The sequence below is a fragment of the Pelodiscus sinensis genome, chromosome 2 (genome assembly GCF_049634645.1).
Source record: "Pelodiscus sinensis isolate JC-2024 chromosome 2, ASM4963464v1, whole genome shotgun sequence".
Classification (NCBI taxonomy): Eukaryota; Metazoa; Chordata; order Testudines; family Trionychidae; genus Pelodiscus; species Pelodiscus sinensis.
Window position 1 is genome coordinate 69,707,536 of NC_134712.1, and position 16,363 is coordinate 69,723,898.

General features: G+C 43.4%; 1 protein-coding gene across 3 annotated transcripts in view; it reads right to left on the minus strand.

Annotated features, from left to right (window-relative positions):
- The window catches only part of LOC106732544 (uncharacterized), a 53,075-nt gene that overhangs the window by 14,675 nt on the left and 22,037 nt on the right, over window positions 1–16,363 (minus strand). For all 3 annotated transcript variants that reach the window (XM_075920726.1, XM_025188451.2, XM_075920728.1), the window contains exons 5-8: window positions 12,071–12,156; window positions 11,433–11,573; window positions 8,848–8,919; window positions 2,198–2,318 (exon numbers count right to left, since the gene is read on the minus strand). In XM_075920726.1, the coding sequence (XP_075776841.1) occupies window positions 2,198–2,318; window positions 8,848–8,919; window positions 11,433–11,573; window positions 12,071–12,156 (420 nt within the window). The remainder of the gene's footprint in view (window positions 1–2,197; window positions 2,319–8,847; window positions 8,920–11,432; window positions 11,574–12,070; window positions 12,157–16,363) is intronic.

The window sequence follows — 16,363 nt, forward strand, 5'->3', positions numbered from 1 at the left end:
AAAATGGCGCCGGCCGGCTTCATGCAAATGAAGCCCGGGAAATTCAAATCCCGGGCTTCATTTGCAATTGCGGATGACTACATTACCCCCGCTAGTTCGAACTAGCGGGGTAGTGTCTCTGGTAGGTTATGTAACGCCTCCTACGGTAGGGTGGTGTATACATCCCTAAGGTGCATAAAATGGTACATGAGTCTTTCTTGGAATGGATGACTTCATCTGTCTTAGCAGCAGAGTTTGTTCTTATCAAATGATAAATCCTCAATCTTAGTTTGGAGGTACTTGGGGACACCAGCTGCTTATAGCCATGAGGCGCACCTCATCACTATGGATGTTGCTGTTGCTCTTGTCACAGTATTGGCAGAATCGAGCACCATTTATAGTTCTGTGTGGAATGTAGTGTATTACTCTTTAACAATAGATTTTAATATGGGTCTTTTGTATTTAGAAGATGTAGCATCAGTTCTGTTAGTTTTGCATAATTGTCAAAATTGTGACTGGAGAAATGTGCTGTATAATTTGCTATACAGAGTTGAAGCATCAAGGAGGAATAGATTTTTATCCCAAATAGATCCAGATGTTTAGGGTCTTTGTCCTATTGGATTTATATTGAGAGGTCTTAGATCTTTGGTTTGCAGCATCCACCGCTAAGGAGTTGGGCTGAGGATGCAGAAATAAGAATACTATGCCCTTTGAGGGGACAAAATATTTTCTGTCAGCCCTCTTATTAGTTGCCACACCTCATCCACTTCTTCCATGATAGCCTCATCTAAAGGAAGCACAATTCTCACTTTTATGGAAGGTTGGAGGTACTTTAAGAGTTTGTGCTATTTTTCTTGCACTTCTGATAACACAACTTCCTGATTGATAGTGACCATGTCATTCCTAAAATGTGTGGGCTCTTGCTGGAGAGGAATGTTGAGAAGTGAACACACCCCTGCGGTCATCTTGGTAGTCACTGTAGTGAGACAGAGCAGGCAAATGTGGTGGAGGATGAGAGTACCGAAGGGATAGAGGAGAGCGGAAGCAATGTTGCAATGAAGGTTCATAAGGAGATCTAGGTCTCGGTTCCATATCTGGCACCAGTGCAGTATGTTCCTGTGCATGAGCTGAAGAGTGGTGGCAGACTAGTGAAGATTGCCACGGTGCCAAGATGAGCAGTGCCGGTGGAGGCATCGGCACCAGTGGTGATGGTGCTGACTCTGGGTTTGGTGTGCGAAGCAAAGGTTTAGTGTATTTGCACCTGTCCTTCTTCAGCACCGTGGTTCCAGTTGGTGCTGTAGACTGAAAAATTTCTGATTTTTCAGATTTTTTTTAAACCTGGGCGATTACATGCAAAAAGCCACATTAAAAATTATCACAGCTTCCTTGAAAAGATTATCAAAATCAAAAGGTAGTAAATACCAAAATCAAGGATACCTGTGCAACCCCTTATGCATACACATGATGATATAGTCTTTTATACAATCACATACTAGTTTTTCTAACCTTTTGAAAGGATGAATGAGTTCTCACAATCCCCTACTTCATTATTTTAGAAGTTGAAAGGTGTGCAGAGAATGGGGCAGGGTACTGTAGAGAGTACATTACAGTGGTTATAGTAATTGAATGTCATTCTGAAGAATTTCATCCAGGTAATGGTCCTATATTGCTTAATATTATTATCGATCTGATTGGAATGCACATGAAACACTTGAAGAAAAACAAAATGTCACAACAATTGGGGGAAGAGTAAATAATGAAGAGGACAGATCACTTGGTGAATTGGACACAAGTAAAAAATATGCATTTTAATACAGCCAAATGTAAAGTTATGAATGTAGAAACAAATAATATAGACCATACTTAGAGGATGGGAGACTATGAAGAAGACTTACAAGTTACATTGGATAATCAGCTGAACAGGAACTCCCAGTGCAATGCTATAGCATAGCCAACAAGGCTAATGGACCTAGAATAAACTCTAATCTAAATAGCTACTTTATCGTTAGAATCTCAATAATGCACTTCAATGTTAGCACACCCTGGAACCCAAATCTTATTTTGAAATCCAAGACTTGGAGCAGAAATGAGCTTGTACTATGTTACCAATTGAGTATATCCTGACATTGGTAGTAGAACACAGATAATAGTGCACAGGACGGGACAATCAGAATATTTTAAATTACTACTAACTCTACGTGCTGACACTGCCACTTACCTTATGACTTCCCTCTCTGATTTCACTGGCAGAGCTGACATCTCCACCAGCTTTGTAAGAACTTCAAAGAAGAGAGTCTCTACACTATAAGGATCGTGTATTATACTCTCTTTGGGCCGAACTGAGGAGAAAGTTCAGAAGATGATCAGTTTAAAGGACATTCCACAGACAACCTCCACCATAACATTCACCCAGATGTTTAATGCACATAAACCAAATAATGTTACACTATCTGGATGCGAATTGCCAAAGAAACTCATAAGGTGCAAATTCTAGAAGCTTTCCTGAATGGAAAAAGAAAAATTACTTTGGCAATCTGGTTGGGTTGTTGGCTTGAAGTCTTAGACTTGTTAGATGAACTAAAAAACTGTATATTTATAGTATTTAAGTTTTCCCTCTAAGGTGCGAAAAGAAGGTCAGGACATGGCTCTAACCTTACAACAGGATAATGGCCTCAATTCAGAACACATTGTCAGGGTTAAAAGAAACCCATTTGTCTTATGGAAAAGACTGTTTGTAATTCAATATAATTTATGTGCAGTGATTCTATATATACATATGTTCTGTTATAGCAATTTCTCTTTTTGCTGTTATTTCTTGAAACCTAGTTTAATTTCCCCTTTTTATTTTTGTAAATTTATATGTAGTCCATTATTAGTATTAGACTTCATAAATAAACATTATACTTTAATTTGTTTTCTCCTGCCTTGTGGAGGCATCTTTATTTTAAATTACAGTAAAGAAACACACAGAGAGGGAAAATATTGCATGCCCACCTTTGAATCATGCTTCTCAATATTCAAAGAAGAATACAGGGAGAATACCATTCTTGATTAAACACTTAGTATAGGCAGTATAATCTTAGACATTATAAAGGTAGAAAGGAATGCACAAGTGTTTCCTCTTAACTACTTATTTCCATTCTTTTAAGATTTTGGATGGATGAAGCATGTCTTGCCACAATCTTAATGGACATGAAATATAGTTTTAATTTGTTAACCGCCTATAAGGTTGAACCTGTCTAGTCCGATACCCTCAGGATATGACCAGTGCTGAACCAGAGAATTTGTTGACCTATAAGGTCAATATTGTTTAGCACCATTAATAGCACTTCCACTACTTACTGAATTCTTAGAAGACATTTAGGAGTAAATTAGAGCTAAATAACAGCAAAGAAGGGAAGGTTACTCACCAGGTGCAGTAACTGGAGTTATTCAAGATGACTGTCCCTGTGGATGCTCCATCTTTAGCTGCATCAGCGCTGCTGCACCTCTGATCGGAGATTTGTGACAGCAGTGCTCACAGTTGGTTGTGCATGCAGAGTGCCAGCACACAAGATCTGAGATGGCTACTCCGTATGCACAGCCAACCACCTCCTCAGTTCCTTCTCTGACCTGGATGTATATTAGTCCAAAACAGAGGGGACGAAGGGTGGGTGGTGGAGCATCCTCAAGGATACCCATCTTGAAGAACTCCAGTTACTGCACCTGGTAAGTAACCTTCCCTTCTACGAGGAGTGTCCCCGTGGGTGCTCCACCTTTAGGTGATTATGAAGCACTAGTTGTGTTAGGAGGTGGGAGCTTCGGAAGGTATGACTCTGTGACCAAAAGTATTGTTCAGCTGAATTTTGTTTCCAAATCTGCGAATGTCTGAATGGCATAATGCTGCATGAATGCGTGCATCGATGCCCATGTAGCGGACTTACAGATCTGTTGGAACACCTCGTAGGAACGCTGTTGTAACTGCCATAGGTCTTGTGGAGCGAGCTCTTATGTTGGGCGGGGGCTGTAGATGAGATGAAAAGTCGTGGAGTCTTGCTGAATGCTTTTGTGTGTTGTAAATAGAAGGCAAGTGCCCTGTGGACGTTCAAGGTATGGAGTGCCACTTCCTTGTGTTCCTTATGTGGTTTTGGGAAGAAGATGGGTAAGTATATTGGTTCATAGCAATGAAATGAGGTAAGTACTTTTGGGAGGAATTTCTGTTGTGTAATCTGTAGTAATCATTACTGATAGTGGGGCTTGTTTGAAGGGGACCGCTACACGTACATTCTCATACAGAGTCTACCATGTGAGTGAAGTCTTTATCTTGGCTGGCATGGTAAGCTGTTTGTTTATATGATAGATGCATGGCTGGTATACTGTACATAGCCATGCCTGGAGAGGCTTCAATGTAGGCAGGTGTGTAGCACCATGAAAGTGGCTGCCACCATGTGCCCTAATATTTGTAGGCAATGTCAGACCATTGTCTGCGCCATTGATATGAGGTCCTTGATTGCTGCAAATCTGTGCTCTGGTAAAGAGGCTATGGCCATTCTGTAATCTAAGTGTGCCCCTATAAATTCTAATGTCTTAGTTGGGATTACTTTGCTATGTTTATCTGGAGTCCAAAGCTGTTGACTAGGGCTCTGATGGTTGTGACAGCTTGTTCTGTGCATTGCTCTGTGGTGCCCATTATTAGATAGTCATCTAGTTATAGGAATATTGTGATACCCATTTTATGTAAGTGTGCAGCTACTACTGCAAGAACCTTTGAGAACACTCGTGTGGCTGTTGAGAGTCTGAATGGTTGCACTCTGTACTGGAAGTGTCTGTCCTTTATTATGAAATGAAAAAAGTGTCTGTGTGACGGATGTATTGATATATAAAAATAGGCATCCTGGAGGTCAAGGGTAGACAACCATGCTCCCTTTTCCAAGGCAGGAATAATCATGGCAAGGGTTATCATCTTGAATCGTTGGTAACATATAAAGTGGTTGAATTTGTGGAGGTCTAATATCAGCCTCCATCCTCCCAATTTCTCGGTGGTGAGGAAGTAATAGGAGTAGAAACCTTTGCCTCTATGCAACTTTGGTACCTCTTTTATGGCACTGAGCCCTAGAAGGTGTTCTGCCTCTTGTATGAACACGTTTGTGAGAGGGGTCCCTGAAGAGGGATGGGCAAGGGAAGGGGGATAACTAAAAACGGGATGCAGTAACCAGTTTTTATGATTTCCAGCACCCACCTATCAGTGGTGATGGTATACCAGGCTGTATAGAATGCAACTAGTCTACTGCCAAATGTAGAGGGTTTGAATTGCTGCCGTGGAAATTTTGGGGTCGTCAGACCCTCAACCAGGACTTCAAAATTCTTGTTGGGCTGCTGGTATGTTGGTATGTTGTCTGCTCGGAGGCCTGACTGCATCTGTTTTGGCGCAGTCAATGTCTATTGACATAGTGTTGTGGTTGTTAGTTAAAGGATGTGGGTCTGTACCTCTGTGTGAATGACCTGCCCTGTTTTCTTTTTATGACAGGTATGTGGATGCCAAGAGTCTTTAATGTGGCCCGTGAGTATTTTAGGATGTGTAAGGAGGTGTTTGTGGATTCAGCAAAGAGCTTGGTACCCTTGAATGGCAAGTCTTTGACTGTTGCTTGGACTTCTCTCAGGAATCCTGAGAGCTGAAGCCACAATGCTGGCCTCATTACCATGGCAGAGGCTAAGGATCTGGCCACTGTGTCTGCAGAATCCAGTGCGGCCTGTAAGATCATCCTAGAAATTAGTGCCCCTTCATTAACATTTGACTTGAACTGATCCCTTTTGTTATCTGGGAGGGATTCGATAAAAGATGCTAATTGATCAAAAATGCGGTGTATGTATTTTGCTAGCAGTGCCGAGTAATTGGCTATTCTGAGCTGGAGACTTGCAGATGAGTATACTTTTCTCCCCATTGTGTCCAGCTTCTTCCAGTCCCTGTCATAGCTTGTTTCCATCTTTGATTTATGGCCTCCACCATGAGGGAATTTGGGACTAGGTGGGAGAACTGGAAGTCCGCTCCTTTAGGGGCTACATAGTATTTTCAATCTGACCTCTTGCAGGTCGGCGATATTGTGGCAGGTATCTGCCAGATATTTTTGGCAGGATCCATGAAAGCCTCATGCATGTGGAGATGCATGTAATGTGTTCCTCAGCTTATGTTGTGTCTCTGGCACAGATGACAGGGAAATCTCCAGTGTGTCTGCAAGCCTTTTAAAAAGTTCTTGGAACGATCTCAAATCATTCCCAGAAGTCAGTGATGAGGGCATGATTGTATCATCGGAGACAATGATGAGATGTGTGTGGATGGAGGTGAGCAAGGTGTCTGTTCCTTGCACGTGATGTCCATGTCCTCCTCTTCTGCATCTGAACTGTCAATCTGGAGACTATACTGTTGGTGCATGAGATTTTGGCGCTGGAGATGGCTATTGTGGTTGCTGCATCTGCTGTATTCTGTATGCTGCCTGTGAGTGCCAGTATGGCCAATTGGGAGTGATAGGTGTCGGGAGCCACTGCGGTAGTTGCCATTGTTGTATCTGTTGATTACGCTTGGGTGAGGAGTGTCTCGGTAAATTCAGAGGGCACATCATCATCATCACTGAATACTGGGACCGCTGATGTGGCCGGGTTGGATGAGAAACTATACCTGGATGTGTCAGGGGTATCATCAGCGCCAAATAAGGGTGTTCCCAGTACTTATGTAACAGAGAGCTCCACCGCTGATGTAAATTGCAGTACCGGCAGAGGAGGGTGCAGTATGGGAATCGGCAGGGCTCATGGTGTCTGCAGCAGCATTTGATTCAGTGCCTGCTGCTTTTTGCGTGTCGTCAGCGCCAAGTGTTTTACGGGTGCCGATGCTGCTGCTGAGGGCAGACTGGTGCCGCTCGTTGCCACTTCCAAACGTGGCTTGTGTGCGCCACAGACAGTGACAACAGCGTTTTGATTAGTACCAGAACAGAGGCTTTGCGTTTCACCTCTGCCAGTGACTTTGATGAGGCATGAGCCTTATGCTTGGGGTTGCGGCTTTTACTGCTACCAGCCCCATTGCGAGATTGCTTGCCCGACAGTTTTTTCATTGAGGGTGCGGGGAAAGTACTCTTGTGGAGAGAATGCTTCCTCAAGGGAGAGTCTGTCCCTGAGAAGAAATAGGACCTCTTTTTTGGCTTCTGAGCCTTTTCCTGGTCCTTCAGGCTCAACTTAGCGGGAGCCCCTCTCACCAATAACATCCCAGGGGATAGTTGCCTGGGCGGGGTGGTGTACTCAGGGTCTGAAGCTGCACGAGCCTTTTTCTCCATTTGAATAATTTTTAATTATGATTTTCTGGCTTTTCTTGTTCAAGATATAAATTTTTTGCAGTGAGGGCAATGTTCCATGGAGTGCTCCTCACCCAACTGTTCGTGTCTGTCAGAAATAAAAATGGACAGCCTGTAGTTCATTCACCTTTTAAAACTGGGCAAGCCAGGCATGTCCCAGGGACAGCAAGGTTTCAGCAGGTGTTGATATCACTGCAAATTTAATTCTTTAAACTACTTCTGATCTACTATCCAACATGAAGAGAAATTTTTTTAAACTATCATTATGGAGATTAAAATAGACTAATAACTATTAAATTCTATAGTAACAAATGTCTAACTATCTAAACTATGTAACTTATCAGTGAGGTAAAAGGGCGATTACTGAGCTGCAGCCGAAGCCAGAGGCAATTGAGAAGGAAGTGAGCGGGCGGGAGGGGGAGGGGCCACACTCACAAAGGGGAAGAAGAGGCCGCTGGGCTGAGCCTCACCAGCCATGGCTGCCCCACGCTGCCCTCCCAGCAGGGGTTGCACCTCAGGGCTGCCCATGCAGAGCTTCCAGCGCCCCGGGGCCAGGCGCAAGCTCCGAGCAGCCTGGTGTGGGGTTCCAAGCTCGGGGCAGCCTTCGCAGGGCTCCCCCATCGAGGGATGGGGCCCCGCCAAGGTTGAGTCCCAGCACCCGCCGAGCCCCTGATCTCCACTCCAGTGAGCTGGCTGCCGGGAGCAATCACCATGGCCGCGGCCTGCCCTGCCGGGCTCAGCGTCACCAGCCATGGCTGCCCTGCGCCAGGGCCAGGTGCCCAGTCCTCCCAGCGCCCCACCCCGCCCTGCCCTACCAGCGTCCCGGGGCCAGGCGCAGGCTCCAAGCAGCTGGGCATGGGGCTCCCAGCTCGGGGCGGTCTCGGGGGGTTCCCCGACGCCCTGCTCCTCCTACAGGCCAGAATGCCGTCCCTGTGCCACCCCAAACATCTGTTTGTTTTGCTGGTGCCTAGAGTCGGCCCTGCATGCAACTGTAAAATTTCCCTACATAGATGAGTAATGGTATGAATCCCTTGACCTCCTGACATTAGCTGTTCATAGGTTTTCTCCTTGATATGCTAGTCTCTCATTATGTCTCACTCATACTTTCAGACTCTCGGATTGGAGCTAATAGGAACCAACTGTTCTGGCTACCAAGAACTTGACACCGGGATAAGCCAGCAGGACAATTCTCTTTCTCTATGCAGGATCCTAGAATATAACACTCAGTCAAATTTACCTTACAACAATTTATATTTGCAAGATATCTGCTGTATTCTCTCAATCTTATCCTATATCATTCGATTGTTAAAATGCCAGTTTCATGTTTGACTGCTGACTAAATTTTTATATTGTACTGAAGACATTTGTAATGTTATTTTAGATTACTTATTAGTATTTAGAATATTCCTTATGTTACCTGAAGATTTCCTTTTAGATCAGTATATATTTCTCTAATCCACAATCTCAATTCTTCTCCCATTACCAATAAGAGTGTCAGCACTAAAATGGAAAGGTCAGAGTTTTTTTTCTTTCATTGCACTGTTCTTACCCATAGATTGAGTAAAGCGCTGGTCATCTGTCAGAACCGTTACAAAGTCTGTGAAATTCACCTGCCCATCACCTGCCAGATAAAGGACAGGTCAGCCATGGAGAACATAAAAGACTCTGACAGACTATCTAAAGCAATAAAACAAGTAATTAAAAAATACCCTTATTAATACAAATTTATTTTAGTTTCCTTTCATGTTTACACTGGATTTTAGCATCTTTAATTTGAACTGTCATTTGAACAAAAATACAATTATTTTTCCAGGTGCCTAGTTACAGATACACAACCAATCTGGTATTCTATAAACAAAGGAAATAAAAACAGCAGACGCTCTCAAATAAGTAGAAAGAAAGCGTAAATGGTCAGGAAAAATGAAAGCTAAGCAGATGTAGAATGGATTCTACCAATTTGGAATTCTGTTTTAGTATCACATATGCAAATACTGGGCCTGATTCTCAAAAGTGCTCTTTCAGGACCAGGTGGCAATGGCTTCTTCTTCTCTGAATTACTGCAATGCCTAGAAGTCCTAATGGGTATGTCTACACTACAAAGTTAATTCGAACCAACGGACGTTAGTTCGAATTAACTTTGATAGGCGCTACACTAGCGCTCCGCTAGTTCGAACTTAATTCAAACTAGCGGAGCGCTTAGCTCAAACTAGGTAAACCTCATTCTACGAGGACTAAGCCTAGTTCGAACTTACTAGTTCGAATTAAGGGGTGTGTAGCCCCTTAATTCAAACTAGTGGGAGGCTAGCCCTCCCCAGCTTTCCCTGGTGGCCACTCTGGCCAACACCAGAGAAACTCGTATGCCCCCTCCCGGCCCCGGACCCCTTAAAGGGGCACGGGTTGACTATGATGCCCGTGCCAGGTGCAAGCCTGCCAGCACCCAGCTAGCAGACCCTGCACCTGGCACAGCTCGAGCCAGGCACCCGATGCCCCCCAGCTCTCCCCCTCTTACCGGGACCAGGCTGGCGGCTCCCGGGAGCTTGCCCGGGACCGCAAGAGGCGGGCACCCGCCTGGGCTAGTGCGGACATCGTGGACCTCGTCCACGACCTTTGCACTAGGCACAGGAAAGTGGCCGTCTAGGGCAGGAGAGCTGTCAGCCTGGCCACCCAGGAGCAGATGTGCATGAAAATCAAGGTGGTCCACTGAGACCCCCAACGCTGAGCCCTGAGCTTACAATGGCTGTACTGGGTCAGACCAAAGGTCCATCTAGCCCAGTAGCCTGTCTGCCGACAGCGGGCAACCCTAGGGACCCTGGAGGGGGTGGACCGAAGACAGTGACCAAGCCATTTGTCTCGTGCCATCCCTCTCCAGCCTTCCACAAACTTTGGGCAGGGACACCACTCCTACCCCCTGGCTAATACCACTCCATGGATCCAACCTCCATGACTTGATCTCACTTCCCTTTAAACTCTGTTCTAGTTCTAGCCTTCACAGCCTCCTGCAGCAAGGAGTTCCACAGGTTGACTCTTTGCTTTGTGAAGAACAACTTTCTGTTACTAGTTTGAAGCCTGCTACCCATTCCTTTCCTTTGGTGTCCTCTAGTCCTTCTATTATGGGAACTAATGAACTTTTCTTGATGCACCCTCTCCACCCCACTCATGCTTTTATAGACCTCCTCTTATACCCCCTCAGTCTCCTCTTTTCTAAACTGAAAAGTCCCAGTCTCTTTAGCCTTTCTTCATATAGGACCTCTTCCAAACCTCTGATCATTTTAGTTGCCCTCCCCTCTCCCACCCTCTCTCTTCCCCTCTCCCACCTCCTTTTCCCAGTCTCCCCAAGTTTTGTTCAATAAAGAGAGATTCTATTTTTGACCACACGTTTTCTTTATTTTGTACATCAGGAAAGGGGGCTAGGGAAGGGTAAGTGGAAGGAGGTGAGGGAGGAATGGGGTACGAGCCCCCGATGGGGAGGACTGGGCTGGCTCTGCGGGCTTCTGGGGGTGGAAGCTCTCCTGCAGCCCCCCAATTGCCTCCTCTCCCCAGATGGCAGCCTGCGGCAAGTGCAGCCGGTCTGATGGCCGAGGGCTGTGATGTGCCCAGTGTGGGCACTCAGGGCACTCCAAGAAAGGACTGCTTTGCAAGCGGGGCACCCCTGAGAACTGTCTGTCCGGGGTGGGGGTCGGGTCCCTTTAAGCACAGCCCTCTGCTAGCCTGAGGCAGCAGCTCCACGCTCTAAGTCCTCATCTGATGCCCTGCCAGCACTGCTTCCGGCCATCCTTAACCCCAGTTCAGGGTCCACTTAATGTGGACATGCTAGTTCAAATTATCAAAACGCTAATTCGAACTAGTTTTTTAGTCTGGATGCGTTAGTTCGAATTAGCGCTGTAGTGTAGACATACCCTAAGATAGACCAGGACTCCACTGTGCCTTATACAAACACACAACAAAAAGACAATCCATGTCCTTAAGGGGCTTGCAATCTACACATTTTCACATGCACATACCTATGACATCCTAAGTATCTCATACTGACACATGCACACAGGTATGCACATGGATAAACACACGTGCTCTGCCATGTCAGCAATACTTCCCATACACACACAAGCTCCACATATTGCTATTCTGAAAACATACCATCAATATCAGAACGATTCAGTGCCTCATGGATTTCTTGATGGGTTACGTTAATGCCCACACTGTGCAAAATCAATTTCAGGCCACGCATATTAATGTTACCCTCTGTGCTGCTGAAAACCTTGAAAACATCTTTAAATGCTGCAAACATATATAAAGTACAGCAAGTTAGACAGGTTTTGTATGTGTGTCCACTACAACAGAATAACAAGTTTATGTACTGTACTTCCTGAAACAAATGGATATTCTTAACATTGTCTCTATTTACTCTCTTCAGCCTGTCTAGCACCAGCCACCTAGTTAGAGTGCAAGAGACTTCTCCACTATAGTCCATGTAATCTGGCCCTGCCCTCCTGAATCTACATGCATAATTAATTCTCTTTCTCACTTTAAACTAAAACTTCTTTCATGTCTTGATTATATATCCATTCCTTTCTTACTCTAAAATATATTTAAATAAAAAATACAAAGCTTTTAAAGTTTGCTTTGTAAAGCAATATGTGATACAGCAGCTCATTTTCATTCCTTTATTACTAGTCACAGTCCCTTTAAATCATCAATGCAAAACAATTTTTAAAACCACTAATTTACATGACGGAAGACTGAGTTAAAGAAGTGAGTCAGAGGTTCCACATTACCTGCTATTTGCTTTTGAGTCAAAGGGTCCTCATGCTCTCCTGAAATATCCAGAAGACTGAAGAGACCAGATAGATTTCTGCTCCTGCTGCAAGGACACATGTTTAACAAGAGGAGGTTATTCACCTTTGGCAGTAATTGATATTCTTCGAGCATCCCTATGGGTGCTCCACAGCACGTGTCAGTGCATCCCAGCACCACAGGCCAGAATCTTCAAAGCAGTGCCTGCAGGGGTGGCACATGCACGGGGAGGAATTTGGGGGGAGCAACTGCACATGCACAGCCACCCTCCCTAATGTAGGCAATCGAAGTTGCAAATGAAGCCCAGGATTTGAATTTCCCGGGCTTCATTTGCATCTTGCCGGACGCTGCCATTTTAAAATGTCCGCTAGTTCGGACTCCGTCCCCGCGGCTACACGCGGCACGGACTAGGTAGTTCGGATTAGGCTTCCTATTCCGAACTATCGGTACACCTCGTTCCACAAGGTGTAAAAATGATAAGCAAAAGATATAGAACTTTAATTCTCCTCATGCAACTATTATAGTGCAATCTCTTTATCGTGAAAGCATAACTTACAAACGTCTTTTTTTAATACAAAACTGTATTCAAATCCCTCCCTCCCACGCAACAATATAAACTTTAGAATCTATGACACCACTCAGTCCTGCTTCTTGTTTGGCCAATCACTAAGACAAAAAGTTTATTTATATTCACAGAAGATAATACTGCCTACTTCTTATTTACAATATCGTCTGACAATGAGAACAGATGTTCATATGGCACATTTGTAGCTGGCACTGCAAGGTATTTACATGCCAGATATGCTAAACATGCATGCACTTCAGAGGGGTAGCCGAGTTAGTACGTAAACTGGAAAAACTTAAAAAACAATGAATAGGCTAGTAGCACTATTTTGTTAGTCTTTAAGGTGCTACTAGACCATTCATTGTTTTTTAAGTTTGAACAATCATGCTTTGGCCACCTTTCAGAGGACCTGCTTCCATGTGGATGATGCTCATTTAGAAAAAACATGTTAATTAAATTTGAGACCGAACCCTTTTGGGGGAGAATTGTATATCTCCTGCTCTGTGTTTTACCAACATTCTGTGATATAGTTCACGTTATTGCAGTATTGGATGATGACACTTCACATGTCATTCATTTTAAGACCACTTTCACAGCAGAGTTGACAAAATGCAAAGAAGTTACTTACGTAAGATTTCTAAAGACAGTTACCAAACTAGACCCAAGATTTAAGAATTTGAAGGGCCTTCCAAAATCTGAGCGAGACAGGGTGTGGAGCATACTTTCAGAAGTCTTAAAAGAGTAACACTCCAATGCGGAAACTACAGAACTTCAACAACCAAAAAAGAAAATCAAGCTTCTGCTGGTGGCATCTGACTTCAGACAATGAAAATGAATCTGCATCAGTCTGCACCGCTTTGGATTAATATCAAGCTCATTCCATCGTCAGCATGGATGCATATCTTTTGGAATGGTGGTTAATGTATGAAGGAACACATGAATCTTTAGTGCATCTGATACATAAATATCTTGTGATGCCAGCTACAACAGTGCCATGCAAATGCCTGTTCTAATTTTCAGGTGATGTTGTAAGCAAGTAGTGGGCAGCCATTATCTCCTGCAAATACAAACAAACTTATCTGTCTGAGCAATTGGCTGAACAAGAAATAAGACTGAGTGGACTTGTAGGTGCTAAAGTTTTACACTATTTCACTTTTGAATGAAGTTACAGTGCAAGTTGCGTTATCCAGCACTTTACTATTTGGAAAAATTGGTTAACTGGCATCTGTCACAGATGGCAATACAACTCCTTCTTCACTTAACTGGAAAAATTCTGATAGCCATCCCGCATCATTTTTTGACAATTTCCAGCGCTTATAGAAGACAAGTTTGTACATAAGAACATAAGAATGGTCATACTGGGTCAGACCAAAAGTCCATCCATCCCAGTACCCTGTCTGCCGACAGTGGCCAATGCCAGGCATCCCAGAGGGAGTGAATCGAACAGGTAATGATCAAGCAATCTCTCTCCTGCCATCCATCTCTACCCTCTGACAAACAGAGGCTAGGGACACCATTCCTTACCCATACTAGCTAATAGCCATTTATGGACTTAACCTCCATGGATTTATCTAGTTCTCTTTTAAACCCTGTTATAGTTCTAGCCTTCACAACCTCCTCAGGCAAGAGTTCCACAGACTGACTATGCGCTGTGTGAAGAACTTCCTTTTATTTCTTTTAAACCTGCTGCCTTATTCTCTACCGCTTTTTTAATGATTCCTAACATCCTGTTTGCTTTTTTGACTGCAGCTGCACACTGCATGGATGTCTTCAGAGAACTATCCACAATGAATCCAAGATCTCTTCCCTGATTAGTCGTAGCTTAATTAGCCCCCATCATATTATATGTATAGTTCGGATTATTTTTTCCAATGTGCATTACTTTACATTTATCCATATTAAATTTCCATTTGCCATTTTGTTGCCCAGTCACTCAGTTTGGTGAGATCTTTTTGAAGTTCTTCACAGTCTGCTTTGGTCTTAACTACCTTGAACAGTTTAGTATCATCTGCAAACTTTGCCACCTCACTGTTTACCTCTTTCTCCAGATCATTTATGAATAAGTTGAATAGGATTGGTTCTAGGATTGACCCTTGGGGAACACCACTAGTTACCCCTCTCCATTCTGAAAATTTACTATTTATTCCTACCCTTTGTTTCCTGTCTTTTAACCCATTCTCAGTCCATGAAAGGATCTTCCCTCTTATCCCATGACAACTTAATTTACATAAGAGCCTTTGGTGAGGGACCTTGTGAAAGGCTTTCTGGAAATCTAAGTACACTATATCTACCTTGTCCACATGTTTGTTAACCCCTTCACAGAACTCTAATAGATTAGTAAGACATGATTTCCCTTTACAGAAACCATGTTGACTTTTGCCCAACAAATTATGTTCTTCTATGTGTCTGACAATTTTATTCTTTACTATTGTTTCAGCTAATTTGCCCGGTACTGACGTTAGACTTACTGGTCTGTAATTGCTGGGATCGCTTCTAGAGCCCTTTTAAAATACTGGCGTTACATTAGCTATCTTCCAGTCATTGGGTACAGAAGCTAATTTAAAGGACAGGTTACAAACCAGAGTTAATAGTTCTGTAATTTCACATTTGAGTTCTTTCAGAACTCTTGGGTGAATGTCATCTGGTCCCGGTGACTTGTTACTGTTAAGTTTATCAATTAATTCCAAAACCTCCTCTAATGACACTTCAATCTGTGACAAATCCTCAGATTTGTCACCTACAAAGGTTTGGGAATCCCCCTAACAGCCTCAGCCGTGAAGACTGAAGCAAAGAAATCATTTAGTTTCTCTGCCATGACTTTATCATCTTTAAGTCCTCCTTTTGTATCTCAATCGTCCAGACTCCTCACTGGTTGTTTAGCAGGCTTCCTGCTTCTGATGTACTTAAAAAACATTTTGGGTATGTCTACACTACCACCCTAGTTCGAACTACCTACTCCATGCCGCGTGTAGCCGCGGACATGGAGTTCGAACTAGAGGGGATTTTAAAATGGCGACGCCCGGCAAGATGCAAATGAAGCCCGGGAAATTCAAATCCTGGGCTTCATTTGCAACTTCGGTTGCCTACATTAACCACCCTAGTTCGAACTAGGGTAGTAGTGTAGACATACCCTTTGTTATTACCTTTCGAGTTTTTGGCTAGCTATTCTTCAAACTCCTTTTTGGCTTTTCTTATTACATTTTTACACTTAATTTGGCAGTGTTTATGCTCCTTTCTATTTACCGCACTAGGATCTGACTTCCACTTTTTAAAAGATGTCTTTTTATCTCTCACTGCTTCTTTTATATGGTTGTTAAGCCACGGTGACTCATTTTTTAGTTCTTCTACTATGTTTTTTAATTTGGGGTATACATTTAAGTTGGGCCTCTATTTGTAAACTTGTAGCAGTAAAGTTTCTTTATGTCATGCTTCTGTGTATAATACCACTATCGGATATTAGCCAACTCATCCTGCAACTATTGCTAGCATATGGTGACAAATTCTTGAACCATCAGTGTGGAGCTCAAGTAACCAGCTCATCTGATTAACCAGCAATCCCCATTCCCCATGAATGCCTGATCACAAAGCTTGTACTGTATTTTTGTACATAATTCTACATTTGTAAGTTCAACTTGCATGAGAAAGAGATTGTACTACACTGCTCATATTAAAGTGAATTGAAAAATACTATTTCTTTTATTTTTACAGT